This window comes from Hyperolius riggenbachi, chromosome 8, assembly GCF_040937935.1.
Source record: "Hyperolius riggenbachi isolate aHypRig1 chromosome 8, aHypRig1.pri, whole genome shotgun sequence".
Classification (NCBI taxonomy): Eukaryota; Metazoa; Chordata; class Amphibia; order Anura; family Hyperoliidae; genus Hyperolius; species Hyperolius riggenbachi.
In genome coordinates, this window is record NC_090653.1 from 29,446,574 (window position 1) to 29,465,268 (window position 18,695).

An 18,695-nucleotide genomic window follows, 5' to 3' on the forward strand; every position below is an offset into this window, starting at 1 on the left:
ATAGGGAAGTTAAGAGTATTCTAAAAAAAACACTGGCACGTCCTAATGGCAGACCCAGAGTTGGCCAATATTCTACCAGATAACCCCACTGTAATATATAGGAGGGCACCCAACTTAAAAGATATTATCACCAATAGTGCAATAGATGTTCCTACACAAGCTTCGGGACGTCTGGGAAATTTTACTGGCTTTTACAAATGTGGCACGTGCTATGCGTGCAGACATTGCACAAAGGTGGCACGAAAGACGACCTCCTTTAAAAACAATGGAAGTGGAGAGACCTTTGGGATTAAGACATTTCTGAATTGCGAGTCCAAAATGGTGGTGTATCTCCTTGAGTGCCCCTGTGGCCTACAATATGTGGGTTTGACCACGAGGGCACTCAGGGAGAGGCTATACGAACATGTCAATAATATCAGAAATGGATACATGGATCATTCAGTATCTGCGCACTTTAAGGAACAGCATAATTGTAATCCTAAAGGACTTGTGTACTCTGCCATAGACCAAATAACGAAGAACTGGCGGGGCAACAATCAGGATAGGGATCTTGCTAAGTCAGAAAGGAACTGGATTATAAAATTGAACTGTATGTACCTGGCTGGTCTTAACATTGACTTTAATTTGAATTGTTTTCTAGCTAACTCGTAACATGTGTGAATACTCGTTATGAAATTTTAAAGGTAGGATCTATTTTATCTGTTTTATACTTTCATATTTATATCTAATTTTATGGGCACTGCAATCTATATACCAACAATATATGATGTTAGGGACTGTAGGGTAGAGTGCAATAATATCTCTGTAATAACCAATGCTGTAATGCCCATGTAACTGTACTTGATTGATTTTAGATAGGAGTTTATGTTTTTTGGGATAGAGTGCAATATTAGATATGGACAGCAGATGGCGCTACAGCCTTAACTGTATACAGACACTTGTTTTCTAATTGTATTTTGTTGTTTTAAGAATGATGTTTAAATGATAATGTTTTACAGTAATAGATTTTAACTTTAAGAAGTTTTGACGTCAGTACCATAGCTGCCATGCCGCTGCCATCCGCATGTCACCGCGGAGTAAGCGTCGGCATGTACATGCGACGTTACTTCCGCGTTTGTCTCTTTGTTTACATAGGTGGAACGCGTATGCGTTCCACTGACGCAACCGGATGCAGTATGGCCGCCGACCGGAAGTGGTCCTCAGTGCGTCCAAGCGCTCCGGGCGGTGACAACGGCCTGTCATGCTACAGGTAATTATGCTCATGACTTTATATATGTGCCTTAGCCTGCTCGCTCTCGTATCCCCTGATGACGGCGGAAGGCCGAAACTAGTCGGGACGAGAGCGGGCTGGGCACCAGTGTTCGATTGTGCATGTCCTTAGTACCACAAGGGTGGGAAGCGATATGTCCGGAGGGGGTCCTATACTGGCATAGGACCCTCTTGATGTAAGTGATCTTTTACTCCGATTTTATTGTGCCTTGTATGGAAAATTAAAATGTTACCGTTACCCACTGAGAGAGACTTTTTTCTGCTTTTCTGTTTCCGGTGAAACGAGTCACACAGGAAGTATGCAGAGTTGAGTATATCTCTGGAGGTGGAGTAAAAGTGGATTGCCTGACTGCCTGAGACAGCATAAATCCTGGCGCTGTGACACTGTATGACTGCAACATAGGAGAAAAGTAATTTTTAGCACATTTTACTCTGGTAAAATTGTACATTTTATTTATGTTTTCATGTATTTAAAGTTTTACAGTTACAGTGGGATACAAAAGTTTGGGCAACCTTGTTAATCATCATGATTTTCCTGTATAAATCGTTGGTTGTTACGATAAAAATGTCAGTTAAATATATCATATAGGAGACACACATGCACAGTGATATTTGAGAAGTGAAATGAATGTTATTGGATTTACAGAAAGTGTACAATAATTGTTTAAACAAAATTAGGCAGGTGCATACATTTTGGCACCACAAAAAATAAATGAAATGAATATTTAGTAGATCCTCCTTTTGCAGAAATTACAGCCTCTAAACGCTTCCTGTAGGTTCCAATGAGAGTCTGGATTCTGGTTGAAGGTATTTTGGAAAATTCCTCTTTACAAAACATCTCTAGTTCATTCAGGTTTGAAGGCTTCCTAGCATGGACAGCTCTCTTTAACTCACACCACAGATTTTATGTTATATTCAGGTCTGGGGACTGAGATGGCCATTCCAGAATGTTGTACTTGTTCCTCTGCATGAATGCCTTAGTGGATTTTGAGCAGTGTTTAGGGTCATTGACTTGTTAAAAGATTCAGCCCCGCCGCAGCTTCAGCTTTGTCACTGATTCCTGGACATTGGTCTCCAGAATCTGCTGATATTGAATGGAATCAATGCGTTCTCACCTTTGACAAGATTCCCACTCCCTTCACTGGCCACACAGCCCCACAGCATGATGGAACCACCACCAATTTTTTCCTATAGGTAGCAGATGTTTTCCTTGGAATGCTGTATTGTTTTTGCTCCCTGCTTAACGTCCCTTGTTATGCCCAAATAACTAAGTTTTAGTTTCATCTGTCCACAGCACCTTATTCCAAAATAAAGTTGACTTGTCCAAATGTGCTTTAGCATACCTCAAGTTTGTGCTGTGGGTGGAGAAAAGGCTTCCTCTGCATCACTCTCACATACAGCATCTTCTTGTGTAAAGTGTGCCGAATGGTTGAATGATGCACAGTGACTCCATCTGCAGCACGATGATGTTGTAGGCCTTCGGTGCTGGTCTGTGGGTTGACTCTGACTGCTCTCACCATTTGTCACTTTTGTTTATCGGTGATTTTTCTTGGTCTGCCACTTTGAGCCTGTGGTCTTCTATTTCCTCAATATGTTCCTAACTATGGAAACAGACAGCTGAAATCTCTGAGACAGCTTTCTGTATCCTTCCCCTAAACCATGATGGGGAACAATCTTTGTCTTCAGGGCATCTGAGAGTTGTTTTGAGACTCCAATGTTGCTACTCTTCAGAGAAAATTAAAAGAGGAGGGAAACTTACAGTTGACCCCCTTAAATACTCTTTCTCATAATTGGATTCTGTGTATGTAGGTCAGGGGTCACTGAGCTTGACCTTACCAAGCCAATTTGAGTTCCAATAATTAGTTCTAAAGGTTTTGTAATCAATAAAAGGACAACAGTGCCCACATTTATGCACCTGCCTAATTATATTTAAACAATTATTGCACTATCCAATAACCTTCATTTCACTTCTCCGCAGGTGCGGATATCTCCATCCCTTTGCACAACCTTTAACCACCAGGGACGGAGATATCCGCACCTCCTGCCGCTACCGCCGCTGTCCGCGCTCCCGCTCGCTCGTGCATGCCGCCGCCCGCTCGCCCGGAGATCAATGAATGGGAAAAACTGTTCCCGTTCGTTGTTCTCTGTCCCCCAGCAATGATTGGCTGCTTCTATGAGAAGCAGCGAGATCATTGTGATTTTCCCAGCCTCATTGTGTTTCCTGTAAGCGTACTTCCGGACGCTTACAGGTGGCATGAACAAAAAATTACTGTGGCCATCTTGTGGCCAAATAGTAAAACTACACCCAAAAGCATTTTTCATATACAAATACATAGTTTCACATTATAAATTAACTCATTACTTCCCACACTCCCCAATTTTTTTTTCATTTTTTGGTAATAAAAAAAAAAATTACAATAAAAAAAAATACATAAATAGTTACCTTAGGGACTGAAGTCTTTAAATATTTATGTCAAAATGGTATAACACTGTTACTTTATAAACTATGGCCTTGTAATTAGGGATGGTCGTAAAACTGAAAAAAATGCACCTTTATTTCCAAATAAAATATTGGCGCCAAGCATTGTGATAGGGACATAATTGAAATGGTGTAATAACCAGGACAAATGGGAAAATACATTTCATGGATTTTAATTACAGTAGCATGCATTATTTAAAAACTGTAATGGCCGAAAACTGAAAAATAATGATTTTTTCCCCAAATTTTTTCCTATGTTCCCATTAAAACACATTTAGAATAAAATATTCTTGGCATACTGTCCCACCTAAAGAAAGCTTAATTGGTGGCAAAAAAAACCAAACAAGATATAGTTAATTTCATTGCGATAAGTAATAATAAAGTTATAGACGAATGAATAGAAGGAGCGCTGAAAGGTGAAAATTGCTCTGGTGCTCAAGGGGTTAAACCCCTAAGTGGTCAAGTGGTTAACTGACATTTCACATTATCATAACAACCAACGATTTATACAGGAAAATCATGACGATTAACAAGGCTGCCCAAACTTTCGCATCCCACTGTATTCAGATCGTGGTCCTTTAAGTTAAAGTTCTGATGTACGTTCTTGTTCAGGGTTTAAAGTCCTTATTCAATTACTTCTCCTAAGTTTTCTCATACAAGATAATTTTTCATCCTCTCTTTCAAATAACTTTTCGGCACTCTGTAATTGAAAAAGTACTAAAAAGTATTATTCTGAGTATGTTCCTGCGCGCTGATGGATATGAAACTATCACATGAAAGAAAACTAAGGAGAAAAAGTGAATTGGATCAGGCTCTATGACTAATCGTATTAGAGGCAGGGGGCCATATGCAATTCAATTCTTCTCCTACGTTTTCTCCATGGTGATATTTTCACACCATGGCCCATATGCAATTCACTTTTTCACCTGACTTTTCTCCTAGGAGATAATTTTTCATCTTCGATTTAAAATAACTTTTTAGCATTTTACAATGGGAAAAGTACCAAAAAGTAGGTGAAAAACTATTGTCAGCATTATTTTGAGTATTTGTCTGCTTGCTGATAGTTTAAAGGGAACCGGAGAGGAATGGAGCGTGAAAATAGAACAGGCTTTTATACATACCTGGGGCTTCTTCCAGCCCCATAAGCCTGGATCGCTCCCACGCCGCCATCCTCCGCTTCCTCTATCGCCGCTACCGGGTCCCGTCACAGGGGCTCCCTCCATAACCTTATGCAGCTGTGCAGTAGGCAGCCCCATGCGTACTTGTATAGAGGGAGCCCCGATGATGCGGAGAAATGGCCGCGTCCGCCGGTCGGCTGGCCGACTGGCGGTAATGACTGGACCCAGTACCGGCGGATCCAGGCAGCGGAGGACGGCGGCGTGGGAGCGATCCGTGCGTATGGGGTTGGAGGAAACCCCAGGTATGTATAAAAGCTTTGCTGTTATCCTCTCTGGTTCTCTTTAAAAGTCATTTTATGACAAGTTTAGAAAATATCACCTAGGAGAAAACCCAGGTGAAACAAATTAATTGCATTTGGCCCCAGGTCACAAGATGCCTTTCAAACCACCAGCAAGCAAGAAAACTCTCAAAATAATATTGATGGCACTTTTTATCTTTTACCTTTTTTTTTTAGTACATTTGTACCTTTTAGTAGTTTTTCAATGGCAGAGTGCTAAAAAGTTAGTTAAAACAGAAGATGAAAAATTATCGCCTAGGAGGAAAAGTTGAATAAGAGAATAATGCAATGAATTGAATTGCATAATGCTGGGAATACACGGTTCGTTTTTGAGTCATTTAGATGGCGCGATAGATAACTTCCGGCATGTCTGATCCTTTCACCGCTTGATTCCTGATAGAAGTGAATGGAAAAAGATAAGAAAAATGAGCGGAAGATAAGAGAGTCGACTGCAGAATCGAGCGGCAAAAACGATCGAGAGGAGAATCAAGCGCCAGAAAAGAACCGTGTATGCCCAGCATAAGGGACAACGTACCAACCTAATTGCCAGGCAAGATGCATTGTTTAAAAAGAAGTAAATATGGCAGCCTCCATATCCTTCACAGTTCAGTTGTCCTTTAATATTTGCCTGATGAAGCGGGCGCGGCCTGCGAAACACGTTACACTGAACTTTTTGGGGTACTATATAATAAATGTGATTGCTACTATTCAGACAGTCTTTCGTGTCTGCTTTATGGAAGGAAGTCCACCACTTCCTCCCAGCAACTTTTAAAGGTTTTATCCATTTTTATCCTGCTGGCGCCTCTGTTCTCCTGCTGCTATTATTTTTTACTGTTATTTAGTATTTATTAATTTAACCCTATGACAGAGGCTGTGTTGTGATTGAGACGGTGTCACTGTAAAAGCCCAAACATTCACCAAGCAAGGTAAAGAAAGTTTTCTGACCTCATGTGAACTCCCCTTATGCATTCACCACAGAAAGACATAATAATCTCTATTTAGAATGTCCCGGTAGATGTTTGCCCTGGAGATGGAGCAGCTACAGCCTGCAGAGACTTCCTCTCTGTGCTTCAACATTATAAAACACAAACTACCCATGTCTAGGAGCAGAATGGATCTGTTCGAACAGGTAGGTGGCCTCCGTTCTGTGCTATACCATGACACAGACTGATCCATCTCTACTGTGCCTACTGGAGAAACTCTCATTGTCAGTAATACATCTTTTTTAACAAATATGTTTTGTTTTGTTTTTTTCAAATTCTTTTTATTGTGTTAAAGAACATATAAACAATAACACAAAAACACAGAAAATAAAAATTGTAGATCATGACAGCATTAAAGAAGTAAGAATATACAGTCCTCCAGTACAGTTCATTCGTACATAATTACTTGAATGTTTGCAGCAAGGTGAATACAGGTGAATATTCACAACAGTAGGAGGGGGAACACAGCAGAATCACCAAAGACAGGCATCGAGATACATAAAACTTAAGGAAATATTATAACATATCTATAACTTGAGGAGTGATATCCAGGTTAGCAGGAACTGATTCCTCAGAGTCAAGCCAAGGCTTCCAAATCTTAGAGAATTTAGAGACGGCACCACGTCTCTACCACGTCTCTCCCAGGTAAGTTTGTATAGAGGAAGGGCTTGATTAATTAAGCGGATCCAAGTTTGGAGAGAGGGTTCCAAATTGCTTTTCCACTCTATAGCAATAGTTTTTTTCCCATAAAAAAGGAGATACCTCATTAGGAGCGTCTTGTGTTTATTTAGAGGAAGATCCCACAATACACCCAAGATGCATACCTTATAAGATAGAATACAGGGGAGACTCAGTTTTTCTTGCATGAAAGAGAGGGTTTTGGACCAAAAGGCCTGAATAGACGGGCAGTCCCAGCACATATGCTTAAAAGAAGCAGGGGTGGGGCCACACCGCCAGCAGGCGTTGGAAATGTTAGGTGAAAATTTACTCAATCTAATAGGGGTGAAGTATATCTGGTGAAACCATCTCAGTTGGATCAGCTTATCTCTAGAGGGAATAACCGTTTTGACATAATTTTCTTCAAAATCGGCCCAATCATCAGAGGAGATCGCCTCTCCCCAATCTGCCCACTTATCCCTAGCTTTATTTATTCTGTGAGAGTATTTAGATTCAGTAAGATTGGAGTAGTATCTAGAAATAAGTTTAGAGGGATCATTAAACAGGAGCCATTTTTCAACAGTACCTGGGGAAAGACATACTTCGGAGCTGCCAAATTGACACAGAGCAGCATGGCGAATCTGAAAATACCGAAAGTGAGCACAACGTGGATTAACAAATATGTTTAATACATCCTTTAATAAAGGGTTTTTTTTTCATCTCTGTAAAATGTAACAAACTGCAGATGTGGTTATTATTTTATTGCACGTTCTCTTTTTTTTTTACTTTGTCCAGCGACATTCAGTTTTATCTTAAAACAGGTATGCACATTTTGCACGTCTACTTAGTTAATCTGTCTAACATATTTTTTTTTTCTGAGAATTTCATAGTGATCTTCACTCCTTTTTTAAAACAAGTAATATTTTCTTCTTTAAAGGGGTATGCACATTTCATGCGTATACTTGGTTACTCTATTTACCATGAGAACACAAAGCAGAATATTTATTTCAAAATAAAAATTGTCGCTATACATTGTCCTAGGTACATAATTTAAATGTTGTAACTGGGACAAATGGGCAAATAAAATATGTGTCTTTCGTTTACAGTGGCATTGTTTACAGTAGCATTATTTTAGAACTATAGGCGATGTATTTAGAGAAATAGTGTATTTTTTCTAAATTTTCCCTTGTTTTCCTCTGTAAAATAAATAGAAAGTAAAGTAGTTACTGAAAAATCATCACCAAAAAGCCTAATTTGTGGAAAAAAGAAAACTATAGATCATTTCAGTGTAATAAGTAGTAATAAAGTTAATGGTGAATGAAAGGGAGTAAAAAAAAGTAATTTTCTGCTTTAAAAGGGCTATACACATTTCACATGTCTACTTGGTTACTCTATTGACCATTATTTTTTTTTTAATTTCTGAGAACTTTATAGGTAAGGAAAAAAAACACAAAACAGAATAAAGACACATTTTCTTCAAAAAAATAGATTGTCGCAATACACTGTCCTAGGAACATCATTTAAATGTTGTAATAACTGAGACAAATGGTCAAATAAAATATGTGGGTTTCATTTACAGTAGCATTGTTTATTTTAATACCATAGGAGATAGATTTAGAGAAATAGTGTATTTTTTCAATTTTTCCCTTGTTTTATTCTTTAAAAGAATAGAAAGTACAGTAGTTACTGAAAAAAATAACTCCTAAAAAGTCTAATTTGTGGCCAAAAAACAAAACAAGGTATAGATAATTTTGGTGTAATAAGTAGTGATGAAGTTATTGGTGTATGAAAGGGAGGAGTGCTGACAGTTGAAAGTTGCTCTGGCGTGTTAGAGTTATTAAAAAAGTAATATTTTCTTCTTTAACCACTTGAGGACCACAGTGTTAACCCCCCCCCCCCCACCCCCCAAAGACCAGGCCATTTGTTTAACAAATAGGCCACTGCAGCTTTAAGACCTCGCTGCAGGGCCGCACAACTCAGCACACAAGTGGTCCCCCCCCACCCCACCCCACCCCTTCCTTTTCTGTCCACCAACAGAGCTCTCTGTTGGTGGGGTCTAATCGCACCATGAATTGACGTAGGGATGGTCGGAAATGCCGATTTATGATTTTGCAGATTTCTGATTTCTGAGGAGTCTTTTTTTGGGGGGTTATTTTTTGCATTCTCTGATTGGCCCGATGCATCTGAGTTCTGTGATAGGGCTAACATTTCCGAGTTGCGGTATTGCAATATTTCCACAGAAATCCATTTACATTTTCTGATTTCTGTTCGGAAATGCCAAATTCCGATCGGAAATTTGGAGATTTAATTTCTGCGGAATCCGACTGAGCATGCCCACAAGTACCCTTGTTGTGCAATAAGCTTGGAGCTAAAGAGACTCAGAAATCTCCTCTCTGTGTTTATTTCATAGGGCCTGATGCACAAAAGCAGGGCCGGCCCTAGACTTTTTGCAGCCTGAGGCAAAATTTAAAAAAATTGCCGCCCCCCCCGATGGGTGGGTGGGGGGTGAACTGAGCTGGAGGGGTAGCGGGCAGGAAGAAGGTATTGGGCCTAGCGGTGGGTCCCCCCGATCTGCACTCCCCTCCAGCTGTAAATAGTTAAGTACCAGCGGCAGCGTATAGATTAAGAGGCAACGGGCGGGGATCACTCACCTTTTCCGCGTTCCAGCGAGCGCTCCACTGACGTCACTTCCTGCAACGCCGGCCAGTAAGTGGGCGGCGTTGCAGGAAGTGACGTCAGTGGAACACTCGCTGGAACGCGGAAAAGGTGAGTGATCCCTGTTATAAACTGTTCTTATCACCTTGCTTCGACACCATCGTCTCACAGACTGTGAGATCACTTGACTCTCCACACAGAAAACAGGAGATAGACTTTCTCAGGCTTCTTCAATGTTTACGTTATTTATTCAAGTCACAGAAAGACAGATAGATACAGTCATCATATCCTAGCTATGCCAATCTTCATGTTGCGTTACAAGCTCGTGATGAGACTCCCTGCTGAAGTCTATCAGGTACCTTCTTCCTAACTACGTTACACTAAACTACCTATGTACAGCATACATTATATCAGATTACAGAAAGGAAGAACATGCTTAGAGGTCCCAGTCGGCCTTGCGAGCTAGTGCGGAAGGAAGAAGCAGAAGTGAGCTCTCATAGCTCCCTCAGCCTTTAATACCGACTAGGAAAGAGTTAAATATGACATCATCTTCGCCACCCCCTAGGTTAGTCTATTGGTGGACCCACTTGTGGTGTCATCATACACACCTACTTGATTAATAATCAATGAGGCATTTGGCCTATATGCAGGACCGTGGATGTTTAGTAAATATGGCCAATGTTTTCTGTTCCTGTGGTTGAGGTCAGAGTAGTCCGATGGCCTTCTTTTAGGAACATGTTCTCAGTATCTGCGTGTATCCTCTGCTACACGCAGACCCTGAGATGCCTCTGCCTGCATCACAAAACCTCTATTTATTTTAAAGGCATACACTGCGGACAAGACTTTTACATAAAACTCAGGCCAAGTAACTGAGGCCTACTTAAATTATAACAATCCCCACTAAAACGTCTTGACCCGCAGATCCCAGCGTCTGAACCTCCCAGTACCTGGCTTCTTTTCTTTTATGTTTCACTTTTCGATGTTCGTGCTCACACAACTTCTCTGCTCTAGGCGATTACCCCTGGAAGAGAGAGAGCAAGACCTCTTGGTCTTCCTGTAACCAGGCTCTCTGGGGAGGCCCTACTTCTAAGTCCCTCTATACCACATGCTCAGCATTTGCGTCACTCACGTATCACTCACAAACTTGCATGACCACAGAAAAGTGAAACTCGTTTGTTTGTTACTCGATGGAGCAGTGCCAGGTGCCTTCTAAAAGAGCGCCTTTATACAATCAGCTCCATCACAGGTACTACTAAACCTATACCCGTAACCCTGTATATCCCTTAATTTAAACTATTGGTTCAGGAGATTGTTTATGAGGCACCAATCTCTGGACCAGGTTAATTTGTTTTACGTAATTTTAACACGCAACCTCACCTGGATAACGATGCCTAAAGTTGTCATCCCCATCCAGACGACCAGTGGGTGTAGAAAGAACTTTGGAACTGCAGAGGCCCAGTCCGAGTGTCCCTGGAACATCACCGGAACCTTTGTCCACCAGGTCAGACTGGAACTCACCTGCTCATTTTTGTGTTCTACCTCGTGAAGATCACCTGTATCATGGTGAAATCTTACCTCTAACTTAGTGTACTGTTTGTTTAACCTTTGTAACAAAATGTGGTCGTCTTGGATCAAACCCTGTTCCCCTTTGTCCCATGTCGTGTTCTCTTTCAGGACGTGAACTACCCGTGAAACTTTGCCCTTTAGAGTTCTCTTAACAATTTGAGAAACAACGTCATCCAACCTGGATGACTGGATCCATATGGGATCTCCGCTCCCACAATATGTTCCCCTTGGAAAATCTCCCTTATCGGAACAATTATGAGAATATACCTTGAATGTATCATTAGACCTTATGTTAAAAAACCAAACCTTTCCTTCAGCCGCCGGAATTATCGGTTGGGCTTCAGGGTGGATCTTTTGAATGGTAGCCTCGCATTCTGCGTTATTGAGCCTGCAGGCTTCTTCACTAAATTTGACTTGCCCCGGCCAACGCAGGTACTTCTGCAAGAATTGCCCGCATGAGGACAACTCTACTTGCTTCACCTCCCCGTCTAGCAACAAAAAAGGTTGACCTCTCAGGTCCTGGTGTAAGACACGGGTTAAGGTGGGAACTAAGGAAGTAGCGGTGCCTAAAGGAATGTTGCACCGTTTCCATTTGTTCACCCAAACATCTCGAAGCTGCCATGCAAAAGATCCTTCTCCAGAAAAATTAATATACCTCCCCTTGTCCAATCTCTCGCTGACAAAATATGTCCCCAGCTGTCCTGATTGGACCTCTTCCCCCCTTATGTCCTGAGGCACACTATGTACCTGAGGTCGGGAAGACTGTACTCTCTGCAATCGTTCGATTAAGAGTACCTCTTCACTAACCCAACTATCATGAGGATAAGCTGCTGCATATGGACTGTGTAATATCGTCCCCTGTTGTGACCCGTGTGGTGTGAATAGGGTTCACTGTGTGGGCTTTCCCTCCCCCGGGACCGCTCTCCCCACCCTCTTTGTCACCTGGAAATGTGGCTTGATCTCGATTTTTACTTCTTGTTTCGAGAACCACCCACCCTCGGCTTTCCAGCCTTTACGTGTGTATAGTTGTTTCAGAGGCACTCTCTGTTGGTAGCTCCAGAGTGTGATGTTGTCCCCTGCGTCTCTCTGGTAAGAGAATTGACGCCTCCTGCTCGTTCCTCTCCAATCTGGAACCATCTCACTCTGCATAACCAAGACAAGGTACCCCTGAATCACACACTCCACCTTTTGCATGTACCCATTGTACTGCAATGTACCTTTTACAAACCTTTGGATCGGTGCATCGATTCTGGGAGTGTGACCTTCAATAGCAGATTTACACTGCCTTTCCAGTCACCCTGCCAGCACACCTGACCTTTCAGACCTTTCACCCACATTGTGCCATGAAATTTGTTTTCTCCTGGCACAAGTGCTCTTTTTCTCCATCCCTGCTTGGTCCATCTGTGCCAATCAGAGGGAGGTGTGAAAGGATTAGTACCTTTGTCACCAAACATTAACATGCTTGGGCCTTGCATTCTCATTAACCCCTTATTATACATGAGAATGTCCTCTCTTCGTTCTCCTAGGACGAAATGGCAACCTAGGATCACCATCAGCACGGTACTCTTCATTATAAAAGCACCACCTTGGGAAAGAAAAACATTAGCAATTTGCACTATGCTTTGCTCAGACAGTTTTTTTAGACGTTTTCCGATCTCAGGAATCTCGTGTTTTAGTCTCTTTCCAATTTCAGGAATCTCGTGTTTTAGTCTCTTTCCCATTTCAGGAATCTCGTGTTCCTCCAAGCTTAGATTGGCATCTGGAACCTTTCGCTTATCCGACTGACATCTCCAGCTTTGCTGCCAGCACTGCAGCTGTCTCAATTCCATATTGCCAAACACCTGAAATCGAAATACAAACAAATCAATTCTTATTAATGATTTGGGATTCGCCCTGCGGCTTGTACTCTTTACCCTTTAAAATGATCAATATATACCGTAATTGATCTCGTTGTTTTATGGTTCTCATGAACTCTGTTTACTCTTTTTGGTAGATTGGAGTTAAACTTCACCCCCCTACCTCAGTACTATCCTCAGTACTTACCTGTTTAAAATATGCTCCCGCGGACTTCACCTTTGGAAGCTCTCACCCCATTGCAGCTCACTCCACATCCCCCCTTATCTGTCCATGCGCGGCCGTCGCATGCACAGATTACGGATGCCACACCTGATGCTGCTTTGCAGGTGAGCCTGCAATGCTCTTACTCATTATCGCATTTACTTATCTAGAACTTCATCGCGATACCAGCTCTGCTAGAAGTTCTGTGTGTTGTACCCTCTGATCAATGTTTGCCGTGCCACTACCTAGACTACCAAAAAAAAAAAAAAAAATGGCTGCCTCCCTGTAGGAAGGAGCACTTTACACTTAAACTACACAGGGTGCAGGGCTAAGCATACCAGCGTCACATGCCTGTATGCAGATCCCTGAATGCCCACTTGGTAGGTAGTCACATGGCAAACACCGTACTGATACACTGTCACTCTGTAAACGGCAATTCTATCATCTGTATAATTGCCCCCTGAACTGCTGTCAGTTCTTGTTCTTAGTGCTACAATTGATAGGAGCTGGAAAAAACATATTTGACCAATCAGTGGACGAAAAAAACGCACAAAAAAACAGCCCCAGCCCAGCATAGACCTCTCAGTCAAGCTCTGGCCCTGTCCACGACAAAAACCGGAAAAAACGGTACCGCTCTGCAGCAGCGGCGACAGAAACCCGGATTGGTCAACTCCCTTTTTTCCACCTCCGGCACCCCCCTGATGCACTGTCCCCCCCCCTATACTCTATTGGGAACTCATGCTGCACCACCCATTAAGGTGCCCCACTTACAGGAATAATCCCGTAAGCAACTCAGTACAGACACTTTCCTGACATGCACTGCTACGTGTGTCCCTGCACCTAGCTGGGACACACTTCCTATCTGTGCTCCTGCTAATCTAACAGTAATAGCTTGGTGCACGTATCCTGGCATTCCTTTCCATGGACTCAGGGAAAAACTCTGGGGAAATACTTTGAGACCTGAGACACACAGTAGCATGTCTCTGTATTTCTACCCCCCTCCCTTTCAGCTGCTCTGCCCGGAGCCGCGAGCACAGCCTGACGTGACGTGGATCCCCCAGCCCCTCCTCACCCCTGCCATGACGTGTGGGGGCCATGACTCTCGGGGGTGGGCTCTCTCCACTGCCGCCATTTTGAGTCCTGGACTGCCAGCTAAGATGGCTGCTCCCATTGCAGCCTCTCGTTCCTATATCTTAGGAGAGAAAACAAAATACAAACAGAACAAACATTTTTTATGCATAGTTACTCAGCGTCTATCCACAATGCAGAGTAAAAAAAAAAGCATTGCGCCACATACATTCCTGGATGTCCGTAAAAACCTAAGGAGAAATCCTTGGGACGTGGAAAACTCCCTCTCTCCACAAATCATCTGCAGCGTATCTCCGCCATACCTCAAAACTACTCAAGCGCGCAGCGTAACTCTAAACCACATTAACAGCTAGTACTTTTGAGACGCACATTTATCAGTCTGACGTGACTAAACAACATTAAACCTATATATACATTTAGAAATTTTAGCGGCCCTGACTGGAACTAGATAAGCTTGCACCTCTCACTACGCTATCCACTACGGACAGGGAACCAAACATGCTGCCCGAAAAAAACACGCCCGAGTACAGTCGCACCTCACCCATTATCTCAGCTGTAACTATAATCTTACTCACACAGCTACCCAAAGACAAGGGTTGTGCCTTCCTGTCTAACCAGCTCACCGGGGAAAAAAAAGGAAAAGAAGAAGAGGAAAAAAAACCAGCTTACCCCTGTCACTCACTCTCCTTCCTTTCTTATCTCCCCTCATCCATTTTTTCGCCGCTGATCCTCGAATTGCAGCCCGTGTGCTTGCTTGGCTCCCGCAACGCACACTCCCCACACCAGCTTATCAGTATCAGCTTGATAAGCTTTACAGTCCGCGTCCATCTATTCCGCTTGTTTTGCTGTGGAATATCTTGAAAACACCTTCTTCGGCCCCGGCCCCTGTCTGCCTGTTTTTCTAGGCAGGGAAGGGTTTCAGCACCACTGTTATAAACTGTTCTTATCACCTTGCTTCGACACCATCGTCTCACAGACTGTGAGATCACTTGACTCTCCACACAGCAAACAGGAGATAGACTTTCTCAGGCTTCTTCAATGTTTACGTTATTTATTCAAGTCACAGAAAGACAGATAGATACAGTCATCATATCCTAGCTATGCCAATCTTCATGTTGCGTTACAAGCTCGTGATGAGACTCCCTGCTGAAGTCTATCAGGTACCTTCTTCCTAACTACGTTACACTAAACTACCTATGTACAGCATACATTATATCAGATTACAGAAAGGAAGAACATGCTTAGAGGTCCCAGTCGGCCTTGCGAGCTAGTGCGGAAGGAAGAAGCAGAAGTGAGCTCTCATAGCTCCCTCAGCCTTTAATACCGACTTGGAAAGAGTTAAATGTGACATCATCTTCGCCACCCCCTAGATTAGTCTATTGGTGGACCCACTTGTGGTGTCATCATACACACCTACTTGATTAATAATCAATGAGGCATTTGGCCTATATGCAGGACCGTGGATGTTTAGTAAATATGGCCAATGTTTTCTGTTCCTGTGGTTGAGGTCAGAGTAGTCCGATGGCCTTCTTTTAGGAACATGTTCTCAGTATCTGCGTGTATCCTCTGCTACACGCAGACCCTGAGATGCCTCTGCCTGCATCACAAAACCTCTATTTATTTTAAAGGCATACACTGCGGACAAGCCTTTTACATAAAACTCAGGCCAAGTAACTGAGGCCTACTTAAATTATAACAATCCCCGCCCGTTGCCTCTTAATCTATACGCTGCCGCTGGTACTTAACTATTTACAGCTGGAGGGGAGCGCAGATCGGGGGACCCAGGTGAGGGAGAGGGGGGTCCGGCCCCCCTCCCCACCGCTAGGCCCAATACCCCCTTTCTGCCCGCTACTCCTCCAGCTCGGCGGGCGGCCCCCCACCCACGGACGGGCGGGTGCTGCCCCCCCCCCAGATGTGCAGCCTGAGGCAAATGTTTCACTCCGCCTCATGAGCGGGCCGGCCCTGCACAAAAGCACTGTATTATTGTCGTGCACAGACATGGCATGGCAATATCACCCTTACTACCGGCACTGTGTACTGCGAGTTATGCTATCAGCACAACCCGGGGTGCTCGACTGGTGTGACCGTTGCTATGGTAAAGCATGCTACTAACGCGCATTACCATTAATGGAGCTCTTTACTTTAGCAACAGTCAGGCTAGTCGATTACCATGAGTCACAATAATACCATAATATTGCCGTGCTATATCTGTGCACAGCAACATTACCGCGCTTTCTTGCATCAAGTCCAATGTTCGTTAACCCCATTGGGACCGGCCATTTATCCCCCCTTGGGGACCAGAGCAATTTGCCTGGTTTAAGCGTCCCAAATTTAGAGAGCCAGGGATAGGTATTCCATGTATAGATAGTCAGGCATGGGTGTGCCCTGTATAGTTAAGTGTCCCCAGTGCAGACAGCCTCCATTGCTCACCTCCCTGAGTCCTGCAGCTCTTCTCGCCTCCTCTCTCCCCAACATGCAGCCTCGCATATGCTTGATGTCATCAAGTCAGGATCCGGAAGTTAGTGACAGAGCGAGGATGGATGCCAGGCAGAGCAGAGGGGGAGCGACAATCGCCGGGGGAGCGTCAGGAAGGTGAGTGGGTCCTCTTCTTCCTTTTCAGCTGCCATCGCTCGGTGATGACTACAGTTAGTGGCGATCATAGTGATCACGTGATCAGGAGCTAATCGTCATGGCTCCTGATCAGTGAGGGGAGATGTCAGCTGTCATATGACAGTTGATTCTCCCCCACCGGATGCACACGATCACTGCGGGAGCGGCGGGACTTCAAGGACGTTAGAATGATGTCCTGTCATCAGCAGACAGCCACATAGAGGATGTAACTTTAATGTCCTTGGTCCCGAAAGGGTTATGTTAGTAGAAAGTAAACTTTATCACTCCTTTCCCACTTCTAAATCGTAACATAGGTTCAGAAGGTATGTAAGGGTAATATCATTAGTGAAATTACTGAAATATTTGAAATATATAGAGATTGGTAAATCTTGTTTCTTTTCGGTTTCCAGACTCTGGACATATCTCAATATGCAGGTCTGCAGAACAGAACCCCTATTACCTACTTCATTATTAATGGAATTTCAAACATTCCACAACTGCAAACTTTGCTTTTCTTCTTAGTTTTGTTAATTTACCTTATTACGGTAAGTGGCAACTCAAGTATTCTTCTCCTGGTCTGCCTGGATCCTCAACTTCACACCCCAATGTACTTCTTCCTGGGCAACTTGTCCTTCCTTGACATCTTCTGTTTGACCATCACCCTCCATAAAATCATTTTGTCTTACGTGTCGGGGGACAAAACTGTTTCCTTCTCCAACTGCATGTCACAAATGTACCTATTTTCCACCTTGACTTGCAGTGAGCTCCTTCTCCTTGCAGCCATGGGCTATGACCGTTATGTGGCCATATGCAGCCCCTTGCACTACCATATGCTCATGGATAAGAAAATGTGCATAATTCTAGCCATGGTGTGTTGGATGTTGGGTTTCATAGAAGTGATACCTCACATGTGGCAAATATCTCAATTCTCCTGCTTCAAGTCTAATGAGATCAATCACTACTTCTGTGACATCTTGCCCATCATGAAACTATCTTGTAACGACACCACCCTGTTGAAACGTATTATTTTTATTGAAGGGCTGTTACTGGTAAGTTTTACCCCCTTCCTTCTTACCTTTATCTCCTATATCTTCATCATATCCACCATACTGAAGATCCGCACAAGCACCGGAAGGCGCAAGGCCTTCTACACTTGCTCCTCACATCTCACAGTCGTCATTATTCTCTACCTCAGTCTCGTTTCTCAGTATTTAAGGCCAAGTTCCACGGACACCTTGGACTCCAACAAACTTTTCTCGTTGTTTAACACAGCTGCCGTTCCTGTCCTCAATCCATTTATCTACAGCTTGAAAAATAAAGACGTGAAATCAGCAGCCAAAAGACAGTTGAGGTGGACAACAAAGTATTAAATATTTATTTACAGCTGAACTCTGGACTCTAGACAAGACTAGAAAAGACTACCCCACCCTTCACCCATCACTTACCACTGCTTAAATAAAAGTATCTAAGAGTGCCATTTATTTATGATTAAAAATAGTTTTCTTGTGATTACCTAGGCAAACACTTATAGTGATGAAACTTGGTTAACTACTCATGGTTCTTACCTCCTCAACTGGTTCTGTAAGACTTGAAGTGTACCAGAGGGGACATGTGACATAATGAGATAAACATGTGAATGAACAGTGCAAAACATATTAATAACAAGGCTGTTTTACTTGTTTTGTTTTGCTGCCTGAAAGAGTTAATATCTAGGTATGGAAGTGACAGCTTCTGTCTTGTCGGTAGCTTGTTGGGAATATAGTAAATATCACTGATAAAAAAAATTATAGCCATAAAAGTTTTCCTGGCAGAATACAACTTTTGAGAGCAGAGGATGATAAAATACATGAACTATTTACTTTTTTCTAATTCT

The 18,695-nt window shown here is 42.9% G+C and overlaps 1 protein-coding gene across 1 annotated transcript; it reads left to right on the forward strand.

Annotated features, from left to right (window-relative positions):
- Positions 1 to 6,219: 6,219 nt before the first annotated feature.
- On the forward strand, positions 6,220 to 18,192 carry LOC137527254 (olfactory receptor 6C74-like). Its single transcript, XM_068247760.1, has 2 exons — positions 6,220 to 6,333; positions 17,233 to 18,192. Exons 1-2 carry the CDS (start codon positions 6,220 to 6,222, stop codon positions 18,190 to 18,192), a joined length of 1,074 nt encoding a protein of 357 aa, XP_068103861.1.
- The last annotated feature ends 503 nt before the right edge of the window (positions 18,193 to 18,695 follow it).